General features: G+C 41.9%; 1 protein-coding gene across 9 annotated transcripts in view; it reads left to right on the top strand.

The window, feature by feature from the left end:
• Positions 1-22,494, top strand: part of TBC1D1 (TBC1 domain family member 1) — a 191,815-nt gene that overhangs the window by 27,075 nt on the left and 142,246 nt on the right. Inside the window, exon 1 of one of the 9 annotated variants that reach the window (XM_050947345.1) lies at positions 16,998-17,102. The exons of the other annotated variants lie outside the window; for them this stretch is intronic. Coding sequence (XP_050803302.1) covers positions 17,037-17,102 — 66 coding nt within the window. The 5' untranslated portion in view covers positions 16,998-17,036. Of the gene's footprint in view, positions 1-16,997; positions 17,103-22,494 lie in introns of those variants that run through there. 9 annotated transcript variants of the gene reach the window in all.

Here is a 22,494-nt window from a genome sequence, read left to right as displayed (position 1 = left end):
AAGCTTTCTTTTAAGACCTGTTGGAGTTTTTCTTTACTTCAGGGAAATTGAGTCTGTACTCACCAGGGAATTGGTGGGAGGAAGAAATCAAGGGGAGAGTTGTGTGTTGGATCGCTAGCCTGATTTTGCATTCCCTCTGGGGAAATAGGAAAGTACTTTTGTTTCCAGGATTGGGAACGGAGAGGGGGAGTCCCTCTGTGTAGTTTCACAGAGCTGGTGTCTGTGTATCTCTCCAGGAGCACCTGGAGGGGGGAAGGGAAAAAGGATTATTTCCCTTTGTTGTGAGACTCAAGGGATTTGGGTCTTGGGGTCCCCAGGGAAGGTTTTTCAGAGGGACCAGAGTGCCCCAAAACACTCTAATTTTTTGGGTGGTGGCAGCAGGTACCAGGTCCAAGCTGGTAACTAAGCTTGGAGGTTTTCATGCTAACCCCCATATTTTGGACGCTAAGGTCCAAATCTGGGACTAAGGTTATTACAGGTGGCCTGCAACCTGAGCCCCCGCCACTCTGGGATGAAGCCCTCAGGCTTTGGCTTCGGCCCTGGGCAATGCGACTCGGGCTTCAGCCCTGGACCCCAGCAAATCTAAGCCAGCCCTCGTGACCCTGTTCAAAGGGGATCGTGACTCACTTTGGGGTCCCGGCCCCGCAGTTTGGGTACACCTGCTCTAGTGTATCTGCCTGCGGTAATGTTTGTTTTCTAGCTATTCTAGGGCAAGGGGATTTGATGATGTAGTTCACACATTGACAGGACTCCTACACAGTGCCTTGCACATAGTAGTATACTTGCAGTACTTCTGTGTGAGGGGAGGTACAGGCAGAGAAGCTGTGCAGGTAGTCAGTGAGAGTTTTGCCATGGGCTTCAGTGGGGCGAGGATTTAATCTCCTATGATTTTGGGGGGGACGGGGGAAAGAGTTGTGTTGTGTAACCTTCTGTCAACAACCCTGGATTGCCAAAGGGTGGAAATCTTCAGCCCAATACCATCGTCATTCCCTGGCTTAGGGCCAGGGAGAATGTTTTAAGCTTTGTGGCTCATTCAGCCTTCCTAGTTGTCAGCTGCAGAGAAACCTGCTCTCATTAGGACACTGGGGAAGCACTGCTCCTCCTGAAGTCCCCCCACCCCCACCCCAGCTCTATGGCAGGTATGTGGTATATGAGGAGGTCATTGTGTTGGGTGGCTATATAGGCCTTATGCGACTGAGGTAGAAGGGTCAACAAGAGTCAGAATCAGTGGATGGCCTGGTGGTGACATGGAGAAGTTCTGCGCCTAAGATTTTGACCCTTAAAAATAAGCACTATCCAGATAATTTGTATCTGTAATATCACAGTGTGTTTCCATATTGCTACAGTGACCCTCATCTCAGAGCCAAGTTGCCTACATTCATCATAAATTTGGTGTTCTCTCTCTCTTATTGTTGAGAATTGAGAAATATGTATGAGAAATGCAGAATAGTGGAACTGAGGTTACAAAAAGTGCTTACAAACTTGCTGCTGATTTAACCACTGGCATTTTCCATTGCTGAGTATCAGAGTTTTGGTGTGCTTGCTTATCAGGACCAGTACTTGTCCTGAGACAGGTAAAACAGGCCTATGATTAATATAGTATCTGAGCATCTCACAGTCAGTAATGTAGCTATCCTCATAAATGCCGCTGTTTGATAGGGAAGAACTATTATTTCCATTTTATAGATGAGGAACTGACGTACAGAGAAACTAAGGGCATGTCTACACTTAGTTTTTATAACGCTCTAAGTTGCTAGCTCAGGGATGCGAAAAATCACCCTCCTGAGCGCAGCAAGTCTGAGCACTTTGAAGTGCAAGTGTAGACAGGCTCCGAGCCGTGCTCCCAGTGCTAATCCCTTCATAGAGGTGGATTACCAGGAGTGCTCTCACGCGACGACACTTGCACTACAAAGCGCTGCTGTGGGAGCGTTCCTACGGCAGCACTTCGAAGTTTCCAGTGTAGACATACCCTGAGTGATTTGCCTAAAGCCATTCATGTAGCATCTATCAGAGTAGGGGATTGAACTTGGATCTTCTGGATCTAAGGGTAATGCCTTAACCACTTGACCACTATTCCTCTCTAGAAGGCAATATTTATCTACCACAATACCAGCCACGTTCCCAACAGTCTGTATTTGATTTCTTTCTCTCACAATATTAGAAGTTGTTTGAGGCTCAAGAGCTCCTTCAGACAAATTTTTCCTCTCTTAGGTGTTGCAAATCTCTATGTGCTTTGCTTCTTTCATTCCCCTTACCTCTGGGCATGGAAACCTTGGCATCTTGTGCCAAAAATTTCCTTGAGACTTCTCACATACAGGTTGTAACAGGTTCAATATATTTGTGCAGTGGTATTTAGAGCCTACTTACTGTAAAACCACCGTTGGCTTGTTTCAGGAACTTTATTGCATAAGAAGTCATTTATATGTTTTTAATGCTGGAAATGATAGTTGCGCCACTGTGCAATGAAATGCAGTTTCCCAATCATATATGGTACTGGGGCAGGGGAGAATGGTTGAAGGAAAAGTATGAGCACACATTCCGCAGCCTTTTTTACATAGCACTATTGTTCATGGCTGTATTCTAAGATTCCATATGCTTGAAGTTCAATAAGCAACAGTATGTGATTACGAAAAAAGAAAAGAAGGGGTCTTATGTTTCTCTGTTTCTATAAACAGGTGATTGGTAGGCATTTTATGCAAAAGAGGCTGTTGAGCTGATAACAGTCTGACCCAGTGTGAGGCAGATCCCAAGTGGTGAAGACCATATAAGCAGCTCGGTGCCACCCATGCACTAGCTCCAGCATTGTAGGATAGGGGAGTGGATACAGAGTGTATGTCCATGGTGCCTCTGTGGGCCAATGATCCCCAGTTGGCAGAGCGGCACCCGTGGACAGCTCTGCATAATTTAAAGCAGTTCTATAGTATAAATCCACCTTTGCCTCTCCAGGCTCCTGTGCTGAGCTCAGCTTGACCAGGCTTGAGAATTGGGATATAGGTGTCTCCAAGACAGGCTTTCACGCTAAGGCAAACTTGGGTAGAAAAAAAGAGAGTATAGAGTAATTTGATTTGGCACAGCTGTACGTAGAGAGGAGATGAAAACGAGGTGGAGGGAGAGAATACTGTTCTAGGGATGCTCCAATGGAGCTGCGCTCCACAGATGAGAGCAATTCCTATCTCCCAGAGGAGTTTGATAAATAAATTAACAATGACAGGGACAGTATTAACTTGCACTGCGAAAAGTACCTTCAGATGGAAGAGCACAGGAGGCCTTGCAAAAGTAAATGGCACAGAACTGCATAAATAATGGGAAAGTCACGGGCTTTGGAGTCAGAACCTCCTGCTCTTTGTGTGGGAGGCAAACCTTGTAGATCTAGGCGAATAAATACCAAGGAAACCGTGACGTCCAAGTAATGGAGTTTTCTTAACCCTGCCTGGGGAGAAACTGACCCCTTGTCATTTTTCAGTCTTGTCCCTACTTCTTTTGGAGATTTGAGGATCTAAATAAATCTCTTACTCAAGTTTCATAATCTGTGGGGACATCTACACTTTAAATGTTGCATCAGCGCTGCTGTAGTGTTTAAGTGAAGACACTCCTATGCAATGGGACAGAGCTGTCCCATCAGTGTAGTTAATCTGCCTGCGTGAGAGATAGTAGTCAATACAGTGCTGTCTACATGGAGGGTTAGGTTGGTATAACTACGTCGCACATGCGTGTGGATTATACTGATATAAATGTGTAGTGTAGACGTGACCTGTTTGTAAAAGATGACAGTCAGTTTGTACTATGCCTTAGAGATGGTGGTGGACCCACATCTAGACAACTGAATATGCTGCAGTAGCATGGGGTGTGGCAATCTCTTCTTTGCTTTTATGGTTTTAACCTTATTCCCAAACTTCTTGGTGCTTAATTAAATTCACTACCCTGTTTTTCCTTATTGCATTGTCTCACTGGCACTGGTGTTGGACGTCTTCTTGCTTTACTGGTAATATTCTGACCAAAAGAAGTTATCCCTTTGTGACCTATTTTTAAAACTTTAGTCTCTTAGAAGAAAGTTTTGGTGGAGCTGTAGTTTAAGGGTAACTTAATTTGGAAAATGAACTTGAACATTTGGCAGTCCCATTAAAGATCATAGTGTTCCTTCTGTTAATACTAACATTGCATTTAGTCATAAAATAGACCAGAGATCGGCACCCTTTGGCAAGCAGCTCGCCAGGGTAAGCACCCTGGCGGGCCGGGCTGGTTTGTTTACCTGCCGCATCTGCAAGTTTGGCTGATCGTGGCTCCCACTAGTCATGGTTCACCGTTCCAGGCCCATGGGGGTGGCGGGAAGCAGCGACCAGCACATCCCTCGGCCCGCACCGCCAAGGTGCTTACCCTGGTGATCTGTGTGCCAAAGGTTGCCGATTCTTGAAATAGACTGTAAGATCCTCAGATAAGAGACTGTGGCCTGGTCCACACTACGCAGTTAAACCGATTTTAACAGCATTAAATCGATTTAACGCTGTACCCGTCCATACTACAATGCACTTTATATCGATTTCTGTACTCCTCCCCGAAGAAAGGAGTAATGCTAAAATCGATATTAACATATCGATTTAGGGTTAGTGTGGCCACAAATCGAAGTTATTGGCCTCCGGGTGGTATCCCACAGTGCACCATTGGCCGCTCTGGACAGGAATCTGAACTCTAATGCACTGGCCAGGTATACAGGAAAAGCCCTGCGAACTTTTGAATTGCATTTCCTATTTGGCCAGCGTGGAGCTCTCATCAGCACAGGTGACCACGCAGAGTTCATCAGCACAGGTAACAATGCAGTCTCCTGAGAATAGAAAAAGAGCACCAGCATGGACCGCACAAGAGGTACTGGATCTTATCGCTATATGAGGAGAGGATTCAGTGCTAACAGAACTGCGTTCCAAAAGACGAAATGAAAAAACTTTTGAAAAAATTTCCAGGACCATGATAGAGAGAGGCCACAGCAGGGACTCAGTGCAGTGCAGAGTGAAAGTGAAGGAGCTCAGACAAGCCTACCAGAAAACCAAAGCAGCAAAGGAAAGATCAGGGTCAGGGCCAAAAACATGCCGCTTCTACACTGAGCTGCATGCAATTTTAGGGGGCTGCGCCACCACTACCCCCCCCCCCCGTCCGTGGATTCCAAGGTGGGGGTTATAATCTCAACCATAGATGAGGATTCAGCGGAGGGGGAAGATGAGGAGGAGGAAGAGCTTGCAGAGAGCACACAGCACTCCATTCTTCCCAGCAGCCAGGAGCTTTTTGTGACCCAGACGGAATTACCCTCCCAGACCCTCCCAAGCCACTAGCCCAGACAGTGAAGCCATGGAAGCGACCTCTGGTGAGTGTACCTTTGTAAATATAAAACATGGTTTAAAAGCAAGTGTTTTTTAATGATTGATTTGCTATGAGGGCTTTTGATGCATTAGCAGCCAGCAAAGTTACTGGAAAAGTTTGTTAACACGTCTGGGGATGGAGCAGAAATCCTCCAGGGACATCTCCATGAAGCGCTCCTGGAGGTACTCCAAAAGCCTTTGCAGAAAGTTTCTGGGCAAGGCAGCCTTGTTCCATCCACCATGGTAGGACACTTTACCACGCCATGCACGTAGCAAGTAATCAGGTATCATTGCATGACAAAGCCTAGCTGTGTATGGTCCCGGTGATTGCTGGCATTCAAGAAACATCCGTTCTTTATCTCGCTCTGTTATCCTCAGCAGAGTGATATCGTTCATGGTAACCTGGTTGAAATTAAGGAATTTAAGTAAGGGGACAGAGAGATGGGGGAGGGGAGGAAGGATAGCGCTGAGCATTTTAGCGTTTGGCCAGCAGGAATCTTCCCAGCTACCAGCCACGTGGTGGAGGGGGAGAGACGGGGGGTGAGACGCTCAAGATGAGAGGTGGCAGCAGGAAGATCAGAGGTGTAGGCAGGAAGATCAGCGGTGGCGGGATGCAACGCTGGAGCTGCTGCTTGATCAAACTGATATCCTCCAACGTCTGGTGGATCTTCAGGAAGAGCAGCGGGGTCACAGAGTGCCGCTGCAGCCCATGTTTAACCACCCTCAGTACTCACCATGTTCCATGTCTTCCTCACCCAGACGTGTAAGAACGCGTGGGGGAAGGCTTTGTGCACCCGCCCACTCCACCCCCGTGGACAGTCCAACCAAAAGGCTGTCATTACATTGAAATGTGCTTAATGGCCTTTTCCTTCCCTCCTATCCTCCTCCCAAACCAATCCGGGATACCTTGTTAATTCTCTTCCTCTTTTTATAATTACATGCTTTTTAAACGAAGGGGGAGGGTGGGTTGCTTACAGGGAATGACTTGTAATAAAGAATACATGCTTTTTAAACGATAGTGACTTTATTTCCATAAGCAAGCTGTAATCGAAGGGGGAGGGTGGGTTGCTTACAGGAGGAGTCAATAAAGGGGGGGAGGTTCATGAAGGGGAAACAAACACAGCAGTCACACCTTACCCTGGCCCGTGATGAAACTCGTTTTCAAGGCTTCTCTGATGCGCACTGCTTCCTGGTGAGCTCTTCTAATCACCCTGGTTTCTGGCTGCACGTAATCAGCGGCCAGGTGATTTGCCTCAGCCTCCCACCCCGCCATAAAGGTCTCCCCCTTACTTTCATAGAGATTGTGGAGCACACAGCAAGAAGCAATAACAAAGGGGACATTGGTTTGGCTGAGGTCTGAGCGAGTGAGTAACGTTCGCCAGCGAGCCTTTAAACAGCCAAATTCACATTCTTCCACCATCCTGCACTTGCTCAGCCTGTAGTTGAACAGCTCCTGACCACTGTCCAGGCTGCCTGTGTATGACTTCATGAGCCATGGCATCACGGGGTAGGCTAGGTCACCCAGGATAACGACAGGCATTTCAACATCCCCAACCGTTATTTTCTGGTCTGGGAAGTAAGTCCCTTGCTGCAGCCGTTTAAACAGAACAGTGCTTCTGAAGACGCGAGCGTCATGAACCCTTCCTGGCCATCCCACGTGGATGTTGGTGAAACGTCCCTTGTGATCCACCAGTGCTTGGAGCACCATTGAAAAGTACCCCTTGCGGTTTATGTACTGGGTGCCCTGGTGCTCCGGTGCCAAGATAGGGATATGGGTTCCATCTATCGCCCCCCCACAGTTAGGGAATCCCATTGCAGCAAAGCCATCTACTATGACCTGCATGTTTCCCAGAGTCACAACCTTTCGTAGCAGCAGCTTAATGATTGCTTTGGCTACTTGCAACACAGCAGCCCCCACAGTAGATTTTCCCACTCCAAATTGATTCCCAACTGACTGGTAGCTGTCTGGCGTTGCAAGCTTCCAGAGGGCTATTGCCACTCGCTTCTCCACTGTGAGGGCTGCTCTCATCTTGGTATTCTGGCGTTTCAGGGCAAGGGAAAGCAAGTCACAAAGTTCAAAGAAAGTGCTCTTACGCATGCGAAAGTTTCGCAGCCACAGCGAATCATCCCACACCTGCAAAACTATGCGGTCCCACCAGTCTGTGCTTGTTTCCCGGGCCCAAAATCGGCTTTCAATGGGTAGAACCTCCCCCATGACTAGCAGGAGCTCCAAAGCGCAGGGGCCCACAGTTAGGGAGAAATCAGTGTCCATGTCCTCATCACTCTCGTCGCCGCGCTGCTGTAGCTGCCTCCTCCTCGCCTGCCTTTGCAGTTCATGGTTCGCCATAGACTGCACGAGAATGCGCGAGGTGTTTACAACGTCCACGATTGCGCTATTGATCTGAGCAGGGTCCATGCTTGCTGTGCTATGGCGTTTGCTTTCAGTTCACTCAGGAAAAAAGGCATGAAATGGTTGTCTGCTGCTTTCAGGAAGGGAGGGGTGAGGCTGTACCCAGAACCACTCGCGACAATGATTTTTGCCCCGTCAGGCACTGGGATCTCAACCGAGAATTCCAAGGGGCAGGGGAGACTGCGGGAACTATGGGATAGCTACGGAATAGCTACCCACAGTGCAACGCTCCGGAAATCGATGCTAGCCTTGGACCATGGATGCACACCGCCGAATTAATGTACCTAGTGTGGCCGTGCGCAGTCGACTTTATAATATCTGTTTTATAAAACCGGTTTATGTTAATTCGAAATTATCCTGTAGTGTAGACATAGCCTGTGTTTGTACATTACCTAGCACAACAGGGCCCCGACCAAGAGCAAATCTTCTGGGCACTACAGCAATACAAATAACAAAATAGATGAACAAGCAAATATAAAATTAACATTACAAAGAATGCTGATTTATTCTTTTCAACATCAGATATGGCTTACATGTACATAGGCATTTGAGCTGAATGTATGAGACTGCAAAGGGACTGTGTTTGATGAGAAAGGAAGTTGCTTGCATTTCCTGAAGTTAACCTTTGCTGTGGTTTATTAAAGCTAATTGAAGACTGAAAGACATTTAGAAGAACAAATGTGTATTTGGAGTACAATTCCGCATTAAGAAGTCAGAAAATCTGAATTCACCAGCATGTGTTTTGTAATTAAAAGTAGTCTTAAGAAATCAAAGCATGTAAGATCCAGATTTTTTTTAAACATACACCTGATGATAATCAGTTTTAGAACTTTTGAGAGAAGAGATGAAACTGGCCTGATAAATAGCAGGTTTCCATAAAAATATTCAGTCTTGACTCATACTGTTCAATGTCAGCTTTTATACATAACAAAACACTATGAAAAATGTAATTTTAGCTAACAGAAAATAGTGTTTAAAAGCAGACCTCATAATATTTTTTAAAATAGTTTAAAAAACCAATGTTGGCCAAACACAAACAACAAACTACGTGCCCTATCCGATGGGCAGATCTGCATAGGCAGTCCCTTGTGTCTACACAGACTCAAGGGTCTTCTGGCTTCGATCAGATTGCAGGAGTGGGGCCCGCCGGAACAATTATTTTTTCGACTCAATAAAAATAAAATACTTTTCATTTTCTCTTTGATGCTTTACAAGCTTATCTGGCACTTTGTGATTTTAATTCTCTCTGAGACAGTTTAATATATGGAGTTAATGTTCATAACTGTGGGATCACAAGGCAGTATGAAGCTATTACAGGTATTTTTATTTATTTTTCTGTTTCAAAAATGGATTAGTAGGAAAAGGTCTAAGCATGTATTTTTTTAAAAAATATCCTAATAATATCAAACTAAATGGACTACCTTCCTGAAATTGCTCCAAATCCTCTCTACAATCAGTCCCACTCAAGCAAAGGCCTGAGTGAACAGCCAGACCTTAACCTGTGCCCTCAAGGTGAGCAGATTTGGGCTCTGACTGACTAATGAGTTCAACACAAAAGCAAAGCTGAGGAGACATTTTATAAGCACAGAAACTATTTATTATGAAAATACTTCAGCAGCATGACTTCTCCTCCTGTTCTACATCAAAGTGAACAAGAGTAATAAACCACGTAATAAGAATCAATACTTTCCTTTGCCCGGTAAAGGTATGAGAGTCCTATGCTGCTGCTTCTTTGCACTCCATTAATTTCACTCTGCAGATGGAACTTTGGGAAATGTTTTCCAAGAGAATGACTTCTGTGGCTGTACAAACATAGGCCACAGGCCAGCAACTGGATCTGCACAGGTGGAGCTCCAGGGTCCAGCCACATGGATCTGATTTTGACACCATTAGGCCTATTTGGACTTTATTATCCTAGAACTGCTCATGTCCCTTTGTCCCACCCATGACTCATAGACTCTAGGACTGGAAGGGACCTCGAGAGGTCATCGAGTCCAGTCCCCTGCCTTCATGGCAGGACCAAATACTGTCTAGACCATCCCTAATAGACATTTATCTAACCTACTCTTAAATATCTCCAGAGAGGGAGATTCCACAACTTCCCTAGGCAATCTATTCCAGTGTTTAACTACCCTGACAGTTAGGAACTTTTTCCTAATTTCCAACCTAAATCTCCCTTGCTGCAGTTTAAGCCCATTGCTTCTTGTTCTATCATTGGAGGCTAAGGTGAACAAGTTTTCTCCCTCCTCCTGATGACACCCTTTTAGATACCTGAAAACTGCTATCATGTCCCCTCTCAGTCTTCTCTTTTCCAAACTAAACAAACCCAATTCCTTCAGCCTTCCTTCATAGGTCATGTTCTCAAGACCTTTAATCATTCTTGTTGCTCTTCTCTGGACCCTCTCCAATTTCTCCACATCTTTCTTGAAATGCGGTGCCCAGAACTGGACACAATACTCCAGTTGAGGCCTACCCAGCGCAGAGTAAAGCGGAAGAATGACTTCTCTTGTCTTGTTTACAACACACCTGTTAATGCATCCCAGAATCACGTTTGCTTTTTTTGCAACAGTATCACACTGTTGACTCATATTAAGCTTGTGGTCCACTATGACCCCTAGATCTCTTTCTGCCATACTCCTTCCTAGACAGTCTCTTCCCATTCTGTATGTGTGAAACTGATTGTTCCTTCCTTAGTGGAGCACTTTGCATTTATCTTTATTGAACTTCATCCTGTTTACCTCAGAGCATTTCTCCAATTTGTTCAGATCATTTTGAATTTTGACCCTGTCCTCCAAAGCAGTTGCAATCCCTCCCAGTTTGGAATCGTCCGCAAACTTAATAAGCGTACTTTCTATGCCAACATCTAAATCGTTGATGAAGATATTGAACAGAGCCAGTCCCAAAACAGACCCCTGCGGAACCCCACTTGTTATACCTTTCCAGCAGGATTGGGAGCCATTAATAACTACTCTCTGAGTATGGTTATCCAGCCAGTTATGCACCCACCTTATAGTAGCCCTATCTAAATTGTACTTTCCTAGTTTATCTATAAGAATATCATGCAAGACCGTATCAAATGCCTTAGTAAAGTCTAGGTATATCACATCCACTGCTTCTCCCTTATCCACAAGGTTCGTTATCCTATCAAAGAATGCTATCAGATTAGTTTGACATGATTTGTTCTTTACAAATCCATGCTGGCTATTCCCTATCACCTTACCACTTTCCAAGTGTTTGCAGATTATTTCTTTAATTACTTGCTCCATTATCTTCCCTGGCACAGAAGTTAAACTAACTGGTCTGTAGTTTCCTGGGTTGTTTTTATTTCCCCTTTTATAGATGGGCACTATATTTGCCCTTTTCCAGTCTTCTGGAATCTCCCCCGTCTCCCATGATTTCCCAAAGATAATAGCTAGAGGCTCAGATACCTCCTCTATTAACTCCTTGAGTATTCTAGGATGCATTTCATCAGGCCCTGGTGACTTGCAGGCATCTAACTTTTCTAAGTACTTTTTTACTTGCTCTTTTTTTATTTTATCTTCTAAACCTACCCTCTTCCTGTAAGCATTCACTATATTAGACATTCCTTCTGACTTCTCAGTGAAGACCGAAACAAAGAAGTCATTAAGCATCTCTGCCATTTCCAAGTCTCCCGTTACTGTTTCCCCCTCCTCACTGAGCAGTGGGCCTACCCTGTCCTTGGTCTTCCTCTTCCTTCTAATGTATTGATAAAAAGTCTTCTTGTTTCCCTTTATTCCCATAGCTAGTTTGAGCTCATTTTGTGCCTTTGCCTTTCTAATCTTGCCTCTGCATTCCTGTGTTATTTGCCTATATTCGTCCTTTGTAATCTGACCTAGTTTCCATTTTTTATATGACGCCTTTTTATTTTGTAGGTCACGCAAGATCTCGTGGTTAAGCCATGGTCGTCTTTTGCCACATTTTCTATCTTTCCTAACCATCGGAATAGCTTGCTTTTGGGCCCTTAATAGCGTCCCTTTGAAAAACTGCCAACTCTCCTCAGTTGTTTTTCCCCTCAGTCTTAATTCCCATGGGACCTTACCTATCAGCTCCCTGAGCTTACCAAAATCTGCTTTCCTGAAATCCATTGTCTCTATTTTGCTGTACTCCCTTCTACCCTTCCGTAGAATTGCAAACTCTATGATTTCATGATCACTTTCACCCAAGCTTCCTTCTACTTTCAAATTCTCAACGAGTTCCTCTCTATTTGTTAAAATCAAGTCTAGTCCTTCACACTCAGTGGAGGACCCCCACCCCCTGACATGCAGTGGGTTAAGCTGAATCCCTATATGTAGCTGGTTCAGTGGGCTTTCAGTTTCCAGGGATGTTATGCCATCTTTTTTCAAGAGCACTAACCTCACACACAGATAATAAGTAAGGCATTATTAAATATTGCAGTTCCTCTTAGTGATGATATCTTGTGTAATCTGTTGAGTTGTGTTGTAAAGCCTGTTATCCTGTACTGTGTGACCATGTAATGAAAGACTTCCCTCTATTGTGCTTTCACAAGGAGGCAGAGTTAAAGGTAAAGTTCATAATTCAATCAGTCCTGGATTTCTTTGTTGAATGTCCCACTCTTTGTTCAACATTGAGCACAAAAATAAGTGTTAAAGTTGGAGGTTAGTATTAGTGGGGCATTCAACACATGAACCTGGGATTAATTAAATTGTGGTGTTTCTTTGCAGTTTACCTTTTAGGCTACTATGTAAACCTTAACCCTAATATTTTACTGCTGCAAATACTTAACACACATACTTAATGTTACCTGTTGAATAGTTCCATTAATGTCAACAGGACTACTTGCATGTATAAATGTCTACAGGATGGAGGTCTCAAACCTCAAATTTAAACGTTGCAGTCACAGTTTTTGTCTTATAATTGGCTTTTTCCAATAACAGTTGAGTTGTTCGAGATGCTTTCATATAGGTTGGATCAGAGAGAATTATCCTAATTTATGTAATTGATTTTTTTAATTTATGTTTTATTACATAATAGGATTTTTTTAACCAAAGTGGCAGAATTTCTTTAAAGATGGCAATATTTAAAATAGAATGCAATAGAGTATTCAGTAGAATTTTACTGATTAATTAAGATAGTTGGTTTAGCTTTGCTAATAGAAAAAACAGTCCAGGTTTATGCCTTTAATTAAAAATGTAGCAACTGACTCAGAGAAGTTATAAAACACTAGGGTCTAAAGAAGAGCTTAGCATCATTTGTCATTTTTATCTCTCTGCCAACTACTAAAAACTGCCATAGTGTACCTCTGCCAGTACAAACAGCAGCAGCCTTTACAGAGACCTCTAATTGAAATCTAACTCTTAGGCATTTATAAAAGTTGCGTCAAGAACTCAGAGCCTCTTAAATTTGCCCTTCACCAAAATAGCTTCAACCCAATTTCTTAAGAGACTGTAGTTTGGTGTTCCCAGCTGAGGTGGGGTGTATTTCAAAATGGCATGACTGTGGATGAAGATTTGTTGAAATTAGGCCCTCTGATTTCCTCAGCAGAATTGGAATTTAGGAAAAAAGTTTGTTTATTTCACAAGGCACAGCACAAAATATTTCCCAGAAACATTTTGCCATGTAGTCAAGTCCTCAGAGAGTTCCTATAATAGCAGAATGTAAATTTCATTCTTCACGTAAGATTAGACATCCAGGGGATGGCTGATTATTTTTCCCACCTTCACCACAACAGTTTGCAACATCTTATGATGAAGTGTTCAAGTGCGATCCAAAATAGTTTAGTGGCGATCCAAAATTGTAAGTTGTGTTACAAATATCACAGTATCTTTCATGAAGGAGGATTACTTAGTTCACTTTCTTACCACCAGAGGAATTTCTTGTATTTAAGTTTAGAACCTGATCCAAAACTTTGAAGTCAGTGGCAAAGTGCACAATTCAGGTAAAGTAGTGCCTCTAGGTTTGAAATACTAGCTTTCTAACGGACAGCATTTTTCTAGGAAAATTGAGTTTATTTTTATCTGTTAAATAGATAAAACAAGGCATGTGCTCAACAGTGATTGGTATCTGGCATCAGTTAATGTTCTGGAATGTTTCTGTTAGTTCCTTCTCCAGGATATCTGGTAGGTGTGAAAACATGTTAACTGTCAGAAATGCTATAGGCTTGACGTAATACGCCCATATCCAGATACTAGGCTGTGAAGGCCAATTTTTGTCTTCAGGTAATCTGCAGGAGTAACTCAGATTTCAGCATGTAAAGCGTTTGATTCTCTCATTTTCAGAATGCCTGTAGAAATTTTTTTTTGTTCAGAAATTATATTTTAGGTTAGTGAAAATGTTCAAAAACTATTTTGAAAATAATTTCAATAAAAGTTTAAGTGTAACTATCTGGGAAAATTTCAAATGGCAAAATGGAAACACATTCAGTTTTTTTCATTACATCTTGTACCTATTTTTCACCTAGCTCTCTTTGTAATGGGGTTTGGTGCCATCTAAACAGGCCAAACAAAAGCACATTTCCTGACCTCAGCATGGTATTTACTAGGTAAAGTAGTCCTAAGGACCTGTTTACTGTACACTAGAATCAAAATGTGTTAGCTAGTCTGTTCTGGCTAACATGGTTTGAGCTTTAACATGGAAAGCACTTTGAAGACATTAACCATTAAGTTATCAAAAGAAGCATTTCACCAAAGATTAAGAATATTGAATAGAACAAAAAGGAGAGAGACAGTCATTATTTGTTTCATCTGAAAGAAATAACTTTTGACTTGAATATATATTTTTAAATGTAAAAGGCTTTATACATTGAGCAGGCTGCCACATTATTAGGTGGCGGTAATTAAGGAACTCCAAAATTTATTTAGATTGTGACTCATTTTATCTAATAATCTTATATTATTTTAATTACATGCCACCAAAACAATAATTAGCAATAACCATGATGGTAAATTGATTGAGATCAATGCAATTTAAATGACCAATTTAAATCTGCAAATAGGAAAACTTGTTTAAATCATCAGTTTTAATTTTGTTTTGCATTTGTACATTTTAGTTATTTATCTAAAGAAGGTTTGATTCTCACTAATTGATGAACATTAAAACATGGGGTCATGGAGTGCACCTCTCACCACTGGGCAGGCACCTCCTCCTAGTCGCTTTGGGGATTTTCTTGACGTCAGTGCCCCCATTTGTGGTTTGTACACCATTGCTCTCGCTCTCCGTCTGACCCACAGCTCCTCTCTCAGCCTCAAGAACTGCCACATCCTCTTCACGACTCAGCTCTCTGGCTGGGTTGCTCTGTGTTTCCCCCTTCTGGGGGGGTTGGGGAGAGGTATCACTGTGCAATAATCCAGACACTTCCTCAGTGGCGAGTGGGAGGGACCCGTGCCTGCTCACTACTCTGGGTCCCAACCCAGGGACTCTGTAAATACCAACCTCTTTCTCTACCTCTTTAACTTCCTTCAATGTTGCTATGATTCCCTGGGCCACTTCCCCACAGCCTCTGCACCTTCTTCACTCTCACCTCAAGGCATTCAGCTACCCAGTTCCAGCAGCCAGTCAGGAACTCGCTCTTGCACCCCTGGTCCCTGCCAGCAGCTGCTCTGTCCAAGGTACTCCTCAGCAGGGACTGACCCTGTTCTGCACTGCAACTCTTCTTATATGGGCCTGCTGGCCCCGGATTGGCTGCTTCCTGCAGCCCTTCTCTGACTGGCTATGCTCCATGCAGCTTCTCTGTGCTGCTTGGAGGACTCACCCCAACTGTTCCTTTCTGGGGCATGGTATTGTAGGCCCCCAGGGCTTCCACTCCTGTGTAGGGTGGACACTCCATGATACATGGTATTTGGTAATGAAATATAACTTTTACTCTAAATGTGGTGCTGCTGCTGTTTGTTTTTGTTTCTGCTGACCAGGAGAATACACTGTATATATATATATATATACATTTATTTAAACAGTTATTTAGCTTAATTTACCTATATTCAGATTTTGTATTTTTATATTTTTATGTTAGAAAATGGTGAACAATGCATCTCTTATTTACTAGATGATGATTTTTTACTTGTGATTTGTATTAAGAAAAAGTATAACTTTTATTTTATTTATATTTAACTAAACCATCTGCCACATTTGAAATAATAGTTTAGGCCCTGATCCTGAAAACACTTACACATGGGCTTAACTGTGGTATCCACGCACATATCACTTGCATGTATGAAGTCATACACATGTATCAGTGTTTGCAGAATTGGGGTGTTAGTTATTAAGTGTAAGGGATGATCTCTCATGTAAAACAGTTAAAGGAACGCATGCTAAATAAATCAGTTGAAATGGATGCTTGGATTCATAATTATCCGACAACAGATCAAGCTACTTAAGGAATCCATTGTTCTAACAGGAAAATGGAAGTACAGTCAGCACATGTGGCAGAAGTATGCAGTTGTGTCATACAGTAAAATATGCTAAGGACTTTGAAGTGTTTAAGCGTGATCAAAAAAATGGAAGATCACTGGGGCCAAACCTCATCGCAACATTATAACAGTTTTGTTTTATATTTAATTATTTTGTAATGTACTTTTAGAAAATGTTTCTTCTAGAAAGAATTTGCTAAGAATGAGAAGGTAAAGCATAACTGATGAAATTCTGGAATGTGTACTTTTTAAATAAAAACATGTATTAATTGGAATGAAGAAAGGGGATTTTGGGGGGGGTGATAGTCATTGCTTGAATCTCATTTCTGAGCTTATAGTAAATGTTTGTTGCTCTTGCTCTTAGCCAAAGACAGCATGTTATATACAGCATAAGAGTACAGAGTCCACACTGTTTGTCTAGGTACACTGTAGGAGTTAATAAACTGGAGGAGGAAAAATGAGAAACAGGAGATGAAACATACAAGCAAACATTGCTTATTTAATTTCCTTTTCCCAGTGTTTTTGAAGTAGAATACAATAAGTAACACCACAGTGCAACATAAAAATCGTGGATAATTCTATCAAAAGACAAATAAAATTATGTCTCATGCAAAATTATTGCACATATTTCAAGTTGCCAGTAATTATTTGAATACAACGTTACACAGGAAATGGCATCTCTGGGTATGCTGCAGCTTCTAATCAGATGAAGGCTGGCAGTGAAAAAGAATCACTAAGACTGAGGTTTAATTGGTCAGTATTGCTGAAGGTGCTTTTTAATTGGTTAAGATGCGGTAATTAGCCTATACAAGCCAGTCTGGAAAGAATTAGTTCTGTCCTGCTGAAGTTCTAGTGCTTGTTTTCTGGGAGAACTGGAGCAGTGGGGTCTGTGATATGAGGGCAACATTACAGAAATTAAGATTTCTACAGCTGGATCCTGGAAAAGAACAGGAAAACATGGTATTCATTTTTCCTTGTGTTACCTTTGCTTGCTTTGGTGAAGTTAGCATTCATAAAAGATACAGTGGGAAGTGAGCTATTGATTTCAGTGGGAGCAGGATGGAGCCCTTTCCAGTTGAAAAAAAGTTTTACATCCTGCGGGCCAGTTTCTAGCAGATACAAGTTGCCAGTGCTTCGTTGATTTTAGTGAATTCATGGTGATTTACACTCACTGAGCTCTAGCCCTGACTGAGTTTTTACTATTAGCTTCCTTTCCAGTGGAACTGCTACTTTAACTAAAAACAAAAAAAGTTAGTAGCTATGTTTTTATTAGAAAATTAGTGTGTTTTGCTACACTGCGGTTTGGTTTGTTCTGTTCAATAGTGTCATTTTCTTCAATTTATTAGACTATGGCTATTGTCTTAGAACACCCAAAAATAAAGAGAAATTTCAATAGAACATATGGATTTCTTTTGACGATTGTGACTCTTTACTCATCAGCATAATGAGGAAATTAAAGACCAATTCAAAATCAGGCATTTAGAAATATCTACCGAGACATCATGTCTTGTAATTTATGACTATATGTGTCTGGTACCAAATTAGTTGATTTCAGTTTTATGTGTTTGCATGTGTTTAACAGCAGTATCAATGATCTACTGGAAAACAAAGATTAAATTGTTATTATTTCAAGCAATTAGTAAAACATGTTTTTTAATGGTAAAAAACTGTATGATTATGGCAAATACACCATGAATGCTGTCACAAGTAGATTTAAAAAGATGCCAAATTGTGCAGTACGGGGAACATAATCTACTTTTAATAGTCTTCTAGAGTATTAAAATCTATCCTCTTGGGCCCCTGTTTCTGCAATGACTTACTCATGTGCTTAAGTCAATGGGACTACTCCCATGCTTAAAATTAATCACACACAAGTCTTTACGGGATCAAGGCCTTAGGCTGTAGAAGTATATGTGCAGAATTATTTTATTATGTACCATCTATGATTTATCTAATGTGATGCTCCATTTAATGTAAGTAGCTAGTTGTGGTTATTGATTATCTATAGCACATTTGAAAGCTATCATTGTATAGCTAGGAGTTTTGATTTAATCCATCAAATGAGATCTCATGTCCACTCCCTGTGTCCTTTGCTTCAGCATTACTGGAAAAAGTATTTTCTTATAGTTCTATGACTACACAAGCTGAAATCCTTATTTAGTACTTAAAATGTGTGTGTGTGTGTGTGTGTGTGTGTGTGTGTGTGTGTGTGTGTGTGTGTGTGTGTGTGTGTATATATATATATATATATATATATATATATATATATATATATATATATATATATATATATATATATATATATATATATATATATATATACACACCTCTACCCCGCTATAACATGGTCGTGGGGAGCCAAAAATCCCTACCGTGTTATAGCTGAAACCCCATTATATCGGAGTAGGGTGGCAGGGCACCGGCAATGATTTAAAGAGCTCTGGGCTCCAGCTGCTGTGGGGAGCCCCAGGCCCTTTAAATCGCCAGTGGAGCCCCGCTGCCGCAGCCCTGGGGTAAGGGCAGCAGGGCTCCAGCGGTGATTTAAAGGGCCCAAGGCTCCCCGCAGCAGCCGGAGCCCCAGGCCCTTTAAAGCGCTGCTGGAGCCTGGCTGCTACTGCGCTATATGTGAACCCGTGTTATATCGGGTCGCATTATAGCTGGATAGAGGTGTGTGTATGTGTATGAAGTTTTCCAGTGTTCAGGAATGCCCCCCATAAAGGAATAAGATGTCTCCCCAAATCAAGTAGTTTCCTTCTAGCTAAATAATTCCCTTTTAACAACATATTTCAAAATGAAGGGAAATTTTATTTTAATCCTTAAGAACTGTGACTCAAAATGAAAGTTGCTCCAATCACATGTCTATTTATTCAGAGTTTCAGTGGTATGCAGTCCTTCCTCTTAAGAATTTTTTTTACTCCCTTCCTTAAACATCCTAAAGCTTTTTTTGATCAAACTGTTCTCTTTCTTGATGACTACCTAGAGTAATCTCCAGGGAACAGCTGAAGACTCCAAGAGAAAGAAAATATAACACTTAGCGGGAGGGGTAGAGAAAAGAATAGGAACTCAGATGATGTGAATGAAACTCTTTCATTGTAACTTTAGTGTTAGACATGATTAATCTATATTTAATTGTCTTATTCCTAATATCCTATCATGGAAGGAATTCAACCAATAAACATCATTAAATCAATTATATTCCACTGCCACTGATTTGTCTATTTGACTGTTATGCTCTGCTTGAATTAGATGCTGTGAGTGAACATGAACTACAAACATTGAAGTTAGATCTTCAGCCTTATTGGAAGTTTCTAAGTTTAAATAATCGTGGGAATTCACTGCTCCCGGAGGCTTGGATCTGCTGGGTTTTTTGCCTTTTCCAAGCCTGGAAGGCTTGAATCCCAGTACTGTTGCTGGTCAGCACCCTCTATGGTCAGGCCTGCAGAACTGCATTGATGCTGCTTCCAAGGCTTCTTGCGTCTGTACACAGAGGCAAACGTTTCCTCAGCAGCTGAAACCTCCTTTCCTCAGGATTTTTTTGCTGCCTCCTTTTCCCTCCGGCTTGGTCTATGGTAGGTGTTTTAAGGAAGGCTGGAGATTGCCAGATGACAGCATCAAAGGACTCTTGCTGGCATGTTTCGCTCTGCATGCTACCAGCTTCCCCACCCCACTCCTCAGTTTCTACAGCTTTTGAGGGGGCTTCTTCTTAGCTGTTTGCCAGTGTCCCTAAGATTCTTGACAGAAGGGCCATAAATCCACCCCTCAAAACCAGCGGAAAGACCTCTTATGCCAATTCCCGAGTCCTTGGCTGATGAAGGAAGCTTTCCTCCCTCTCTGAGAATCTGAATCAGATGATTAGAGCTACCTGTTCCCTAGCAAAGAGAGAGAACCTTTTGCTGAACTCATTCACTGTATTTGAACCTGCAACCCCACCTCCCCCTTCACCTAGAACACACTCAGAATGAGGCTGAGGAAAGGCAGATCTGCCTTCCCCACACTAGAATCTTGTTCAGTGCTGTGTGGCCAACCCTGACAAAAAGAGGTCCATCTCAGGAAAATTCTTATGACCACCATAACTAATCTTCCTTCTTATCGTTTTTTAATTTTATAGTTTGCTTTTTTTTTTCTTGTCCCAACCAATGCTTTTCTAATGGCTACCGCTGCATTCAGTATCGTATGCTTATCAGCATTGTTCTACTATGCAGTGAATTCCAATAAGGGAAGCAGACTATTTGAATTCCCTCTTATAGAAATTTTACGTTTTGTGTAATTCACTTTAGAGTACAATAGTAGCCATCCCCCATCAGCACTTGACTAATGTATTTTCCACTTAGACAAAGGGGTAACTGGATGACAGTATTTTTGGTCCCTCTCTCTAGTAGGTGGAGGCAGATCTTGTGTGGCTGGATCATTTAGGTTAGGAAGCCATCGTTGTCTTTGTGTTTAGCCATTTTCTTTTTCTTTTTCTTGACAACAAGTTATTCAAAATTAAAACAAAAGAACAAAAAATGGTCTTTTCTGATATATTTTTTGAAGAGCTGGACCGCAGTTCTAGTTTGACCCAGGTCCTTGGAGGCTGGGCTACACAGGAGAGAAAAGCTTGTCTTTCTCTGCCTGCAGTAGATCCATGTGAACGGTTTTGCTAGTCCCGCTTGGTTTTCTCAAATCCATATACACACCTTTTACCTTGCTGGCTGCACAGAGGTGAAGTCTCAGATCTGCGGAAGACAAGTGGTGATAACAGATCCACTTAGAGTCCTCCCTTCCCTTGAGGAAGCAGTCACTTAGGTCTTTGTTGGAGCCAGCATGAGAGTTCTGTTAGCTGTGTGTATGCAAGAGGGAAAAAGTGCCATGGTTGAAAAGAAGACATTCATACTTTGGCTGTCTTATGCAGTGTCTGAATGCTTCTCTACCAGTCAGCATTCCACAGGAGTAAAAGGGCCACATAGGGAACCAGGGATGGTGATAACATTTATTTTTTTCCTTATTGCTGAGAAAATCCCAAACTAAGCCCAGTAAGCCGGCCAGTATTTTTTAAACTTATTTTTAATTGATTTTCTTTTTAAAGAAATGGACAATAACAAGTCCAAAATTGAAAATGACTTACAGCAGCTTGTGAATGTTCCCAAATAGCTTCTCTTCATGAGCTTGCCAATCGAATTATGCAATTTTGCAGCTTGTCAAAGCTGCACAAGTACAAGACAATACTGTGCAGAACACATGAGGGTGGGGGTTACAGTAATAAAATGGGAGAAAAGAGATGAAGTGGGGAGGGAAAAGGAGGGTGTGGGTAGGTGGAATGGAGGTCTGGAATTCTTCAAGCAGTCTCAATATTTTTTATTCAAGCATGTCAAGAAATGGGGTGCAATTATCAATTAGTGAATTCATGTAAGAAATCTCTGTCACCCAGCCTTCTTAATGGAGAGTGACACCATAAGAACTTTTCTTCATTTCCTTTCCCTGTCGCTCTCTGCTGGGGAAAAAAAGTTATATCTGCTTGGGCCAATGGAGGAAAACTTCAAGAAACCTATTGAACCGTAATAAAGGTGAAAGTGGGGGTGTTCATAAAAGGAGGAGTGAATAACTGAATGCACCACCAGGGGAAAAATTCCAAAAAGAAATGGATTGAACTAGGCCCTCTCTCTGTAAAGGCACCACTGAGCAAACATCTAGTCTTGGCATCATGACAGCAGCTGAGAGTCTACCTCTTTAATGCATTCAGAATTATAATTTGGAAAGTGAGGTGCAAATGCTCAGAGACTAAGTAAGTGTTGGAGCTAGTAACCTAGCCAGTGCTCTGCGTGATCTGAATTCTTATGAGCCGGTCATTGTTAGCCTCTAATGAAGTCTCAAAGATAATTACAGCCTTTAAAATTAGACTATAACAGGGAATGGTCTTTGCATTGGCCAGAAGACAAACTTGATGACCTAAAAGAGCTTTGAACTTTAAATTCTTCAAATTTACAAATGCTTTTTTGAAAGCAGACCGCTGTCATTAAGGAGAAGTAAGTTGTTTTGTTTGTTTTTTTGTAAGTTGATGGTGGACATCTGCAGAACTGAACAAGGCATTTTCTGATTATGTAAAGTTAAAAATATGGCTTTAAAGTATTTCTGCATGTAAATTGCTACTACTAGTGACTGAACTTTTTGAAATAGTAGCAATTATCTGCTAATATTTTCCATTATAATATCCAGTAGACTGTTTTGGTGTAAAGATCTTTAATTTAGACATGGTATTTCAAATGCTCCTTTTTAGTGTTTGTATATAGAAATGTGTTCCTTACGTAATTTTTCCACATACCCAAAACGGATGTACAATACTTTTGGAAAAGAAGCTATTTGCTTAAACTTTGCA

Source organism: Gopherus flavomarginatus, chromosome 3 (genome assembly GCF_025201925.1).
Source record: "Gopherus flavomarginatus isolate rGopFla2 chromosome 3, rGopFla2.mat.asm, whole genome shotgun sequence".
Lineage (NCBI taxonomy): Eukaryota > Metazoa > Chordata > Testudines > Testudinidae > Gopherus > Gopherus flavomarginatus.
This window is presented reverse-complemented; position numbering and strand designations above follow the sequence as displayed.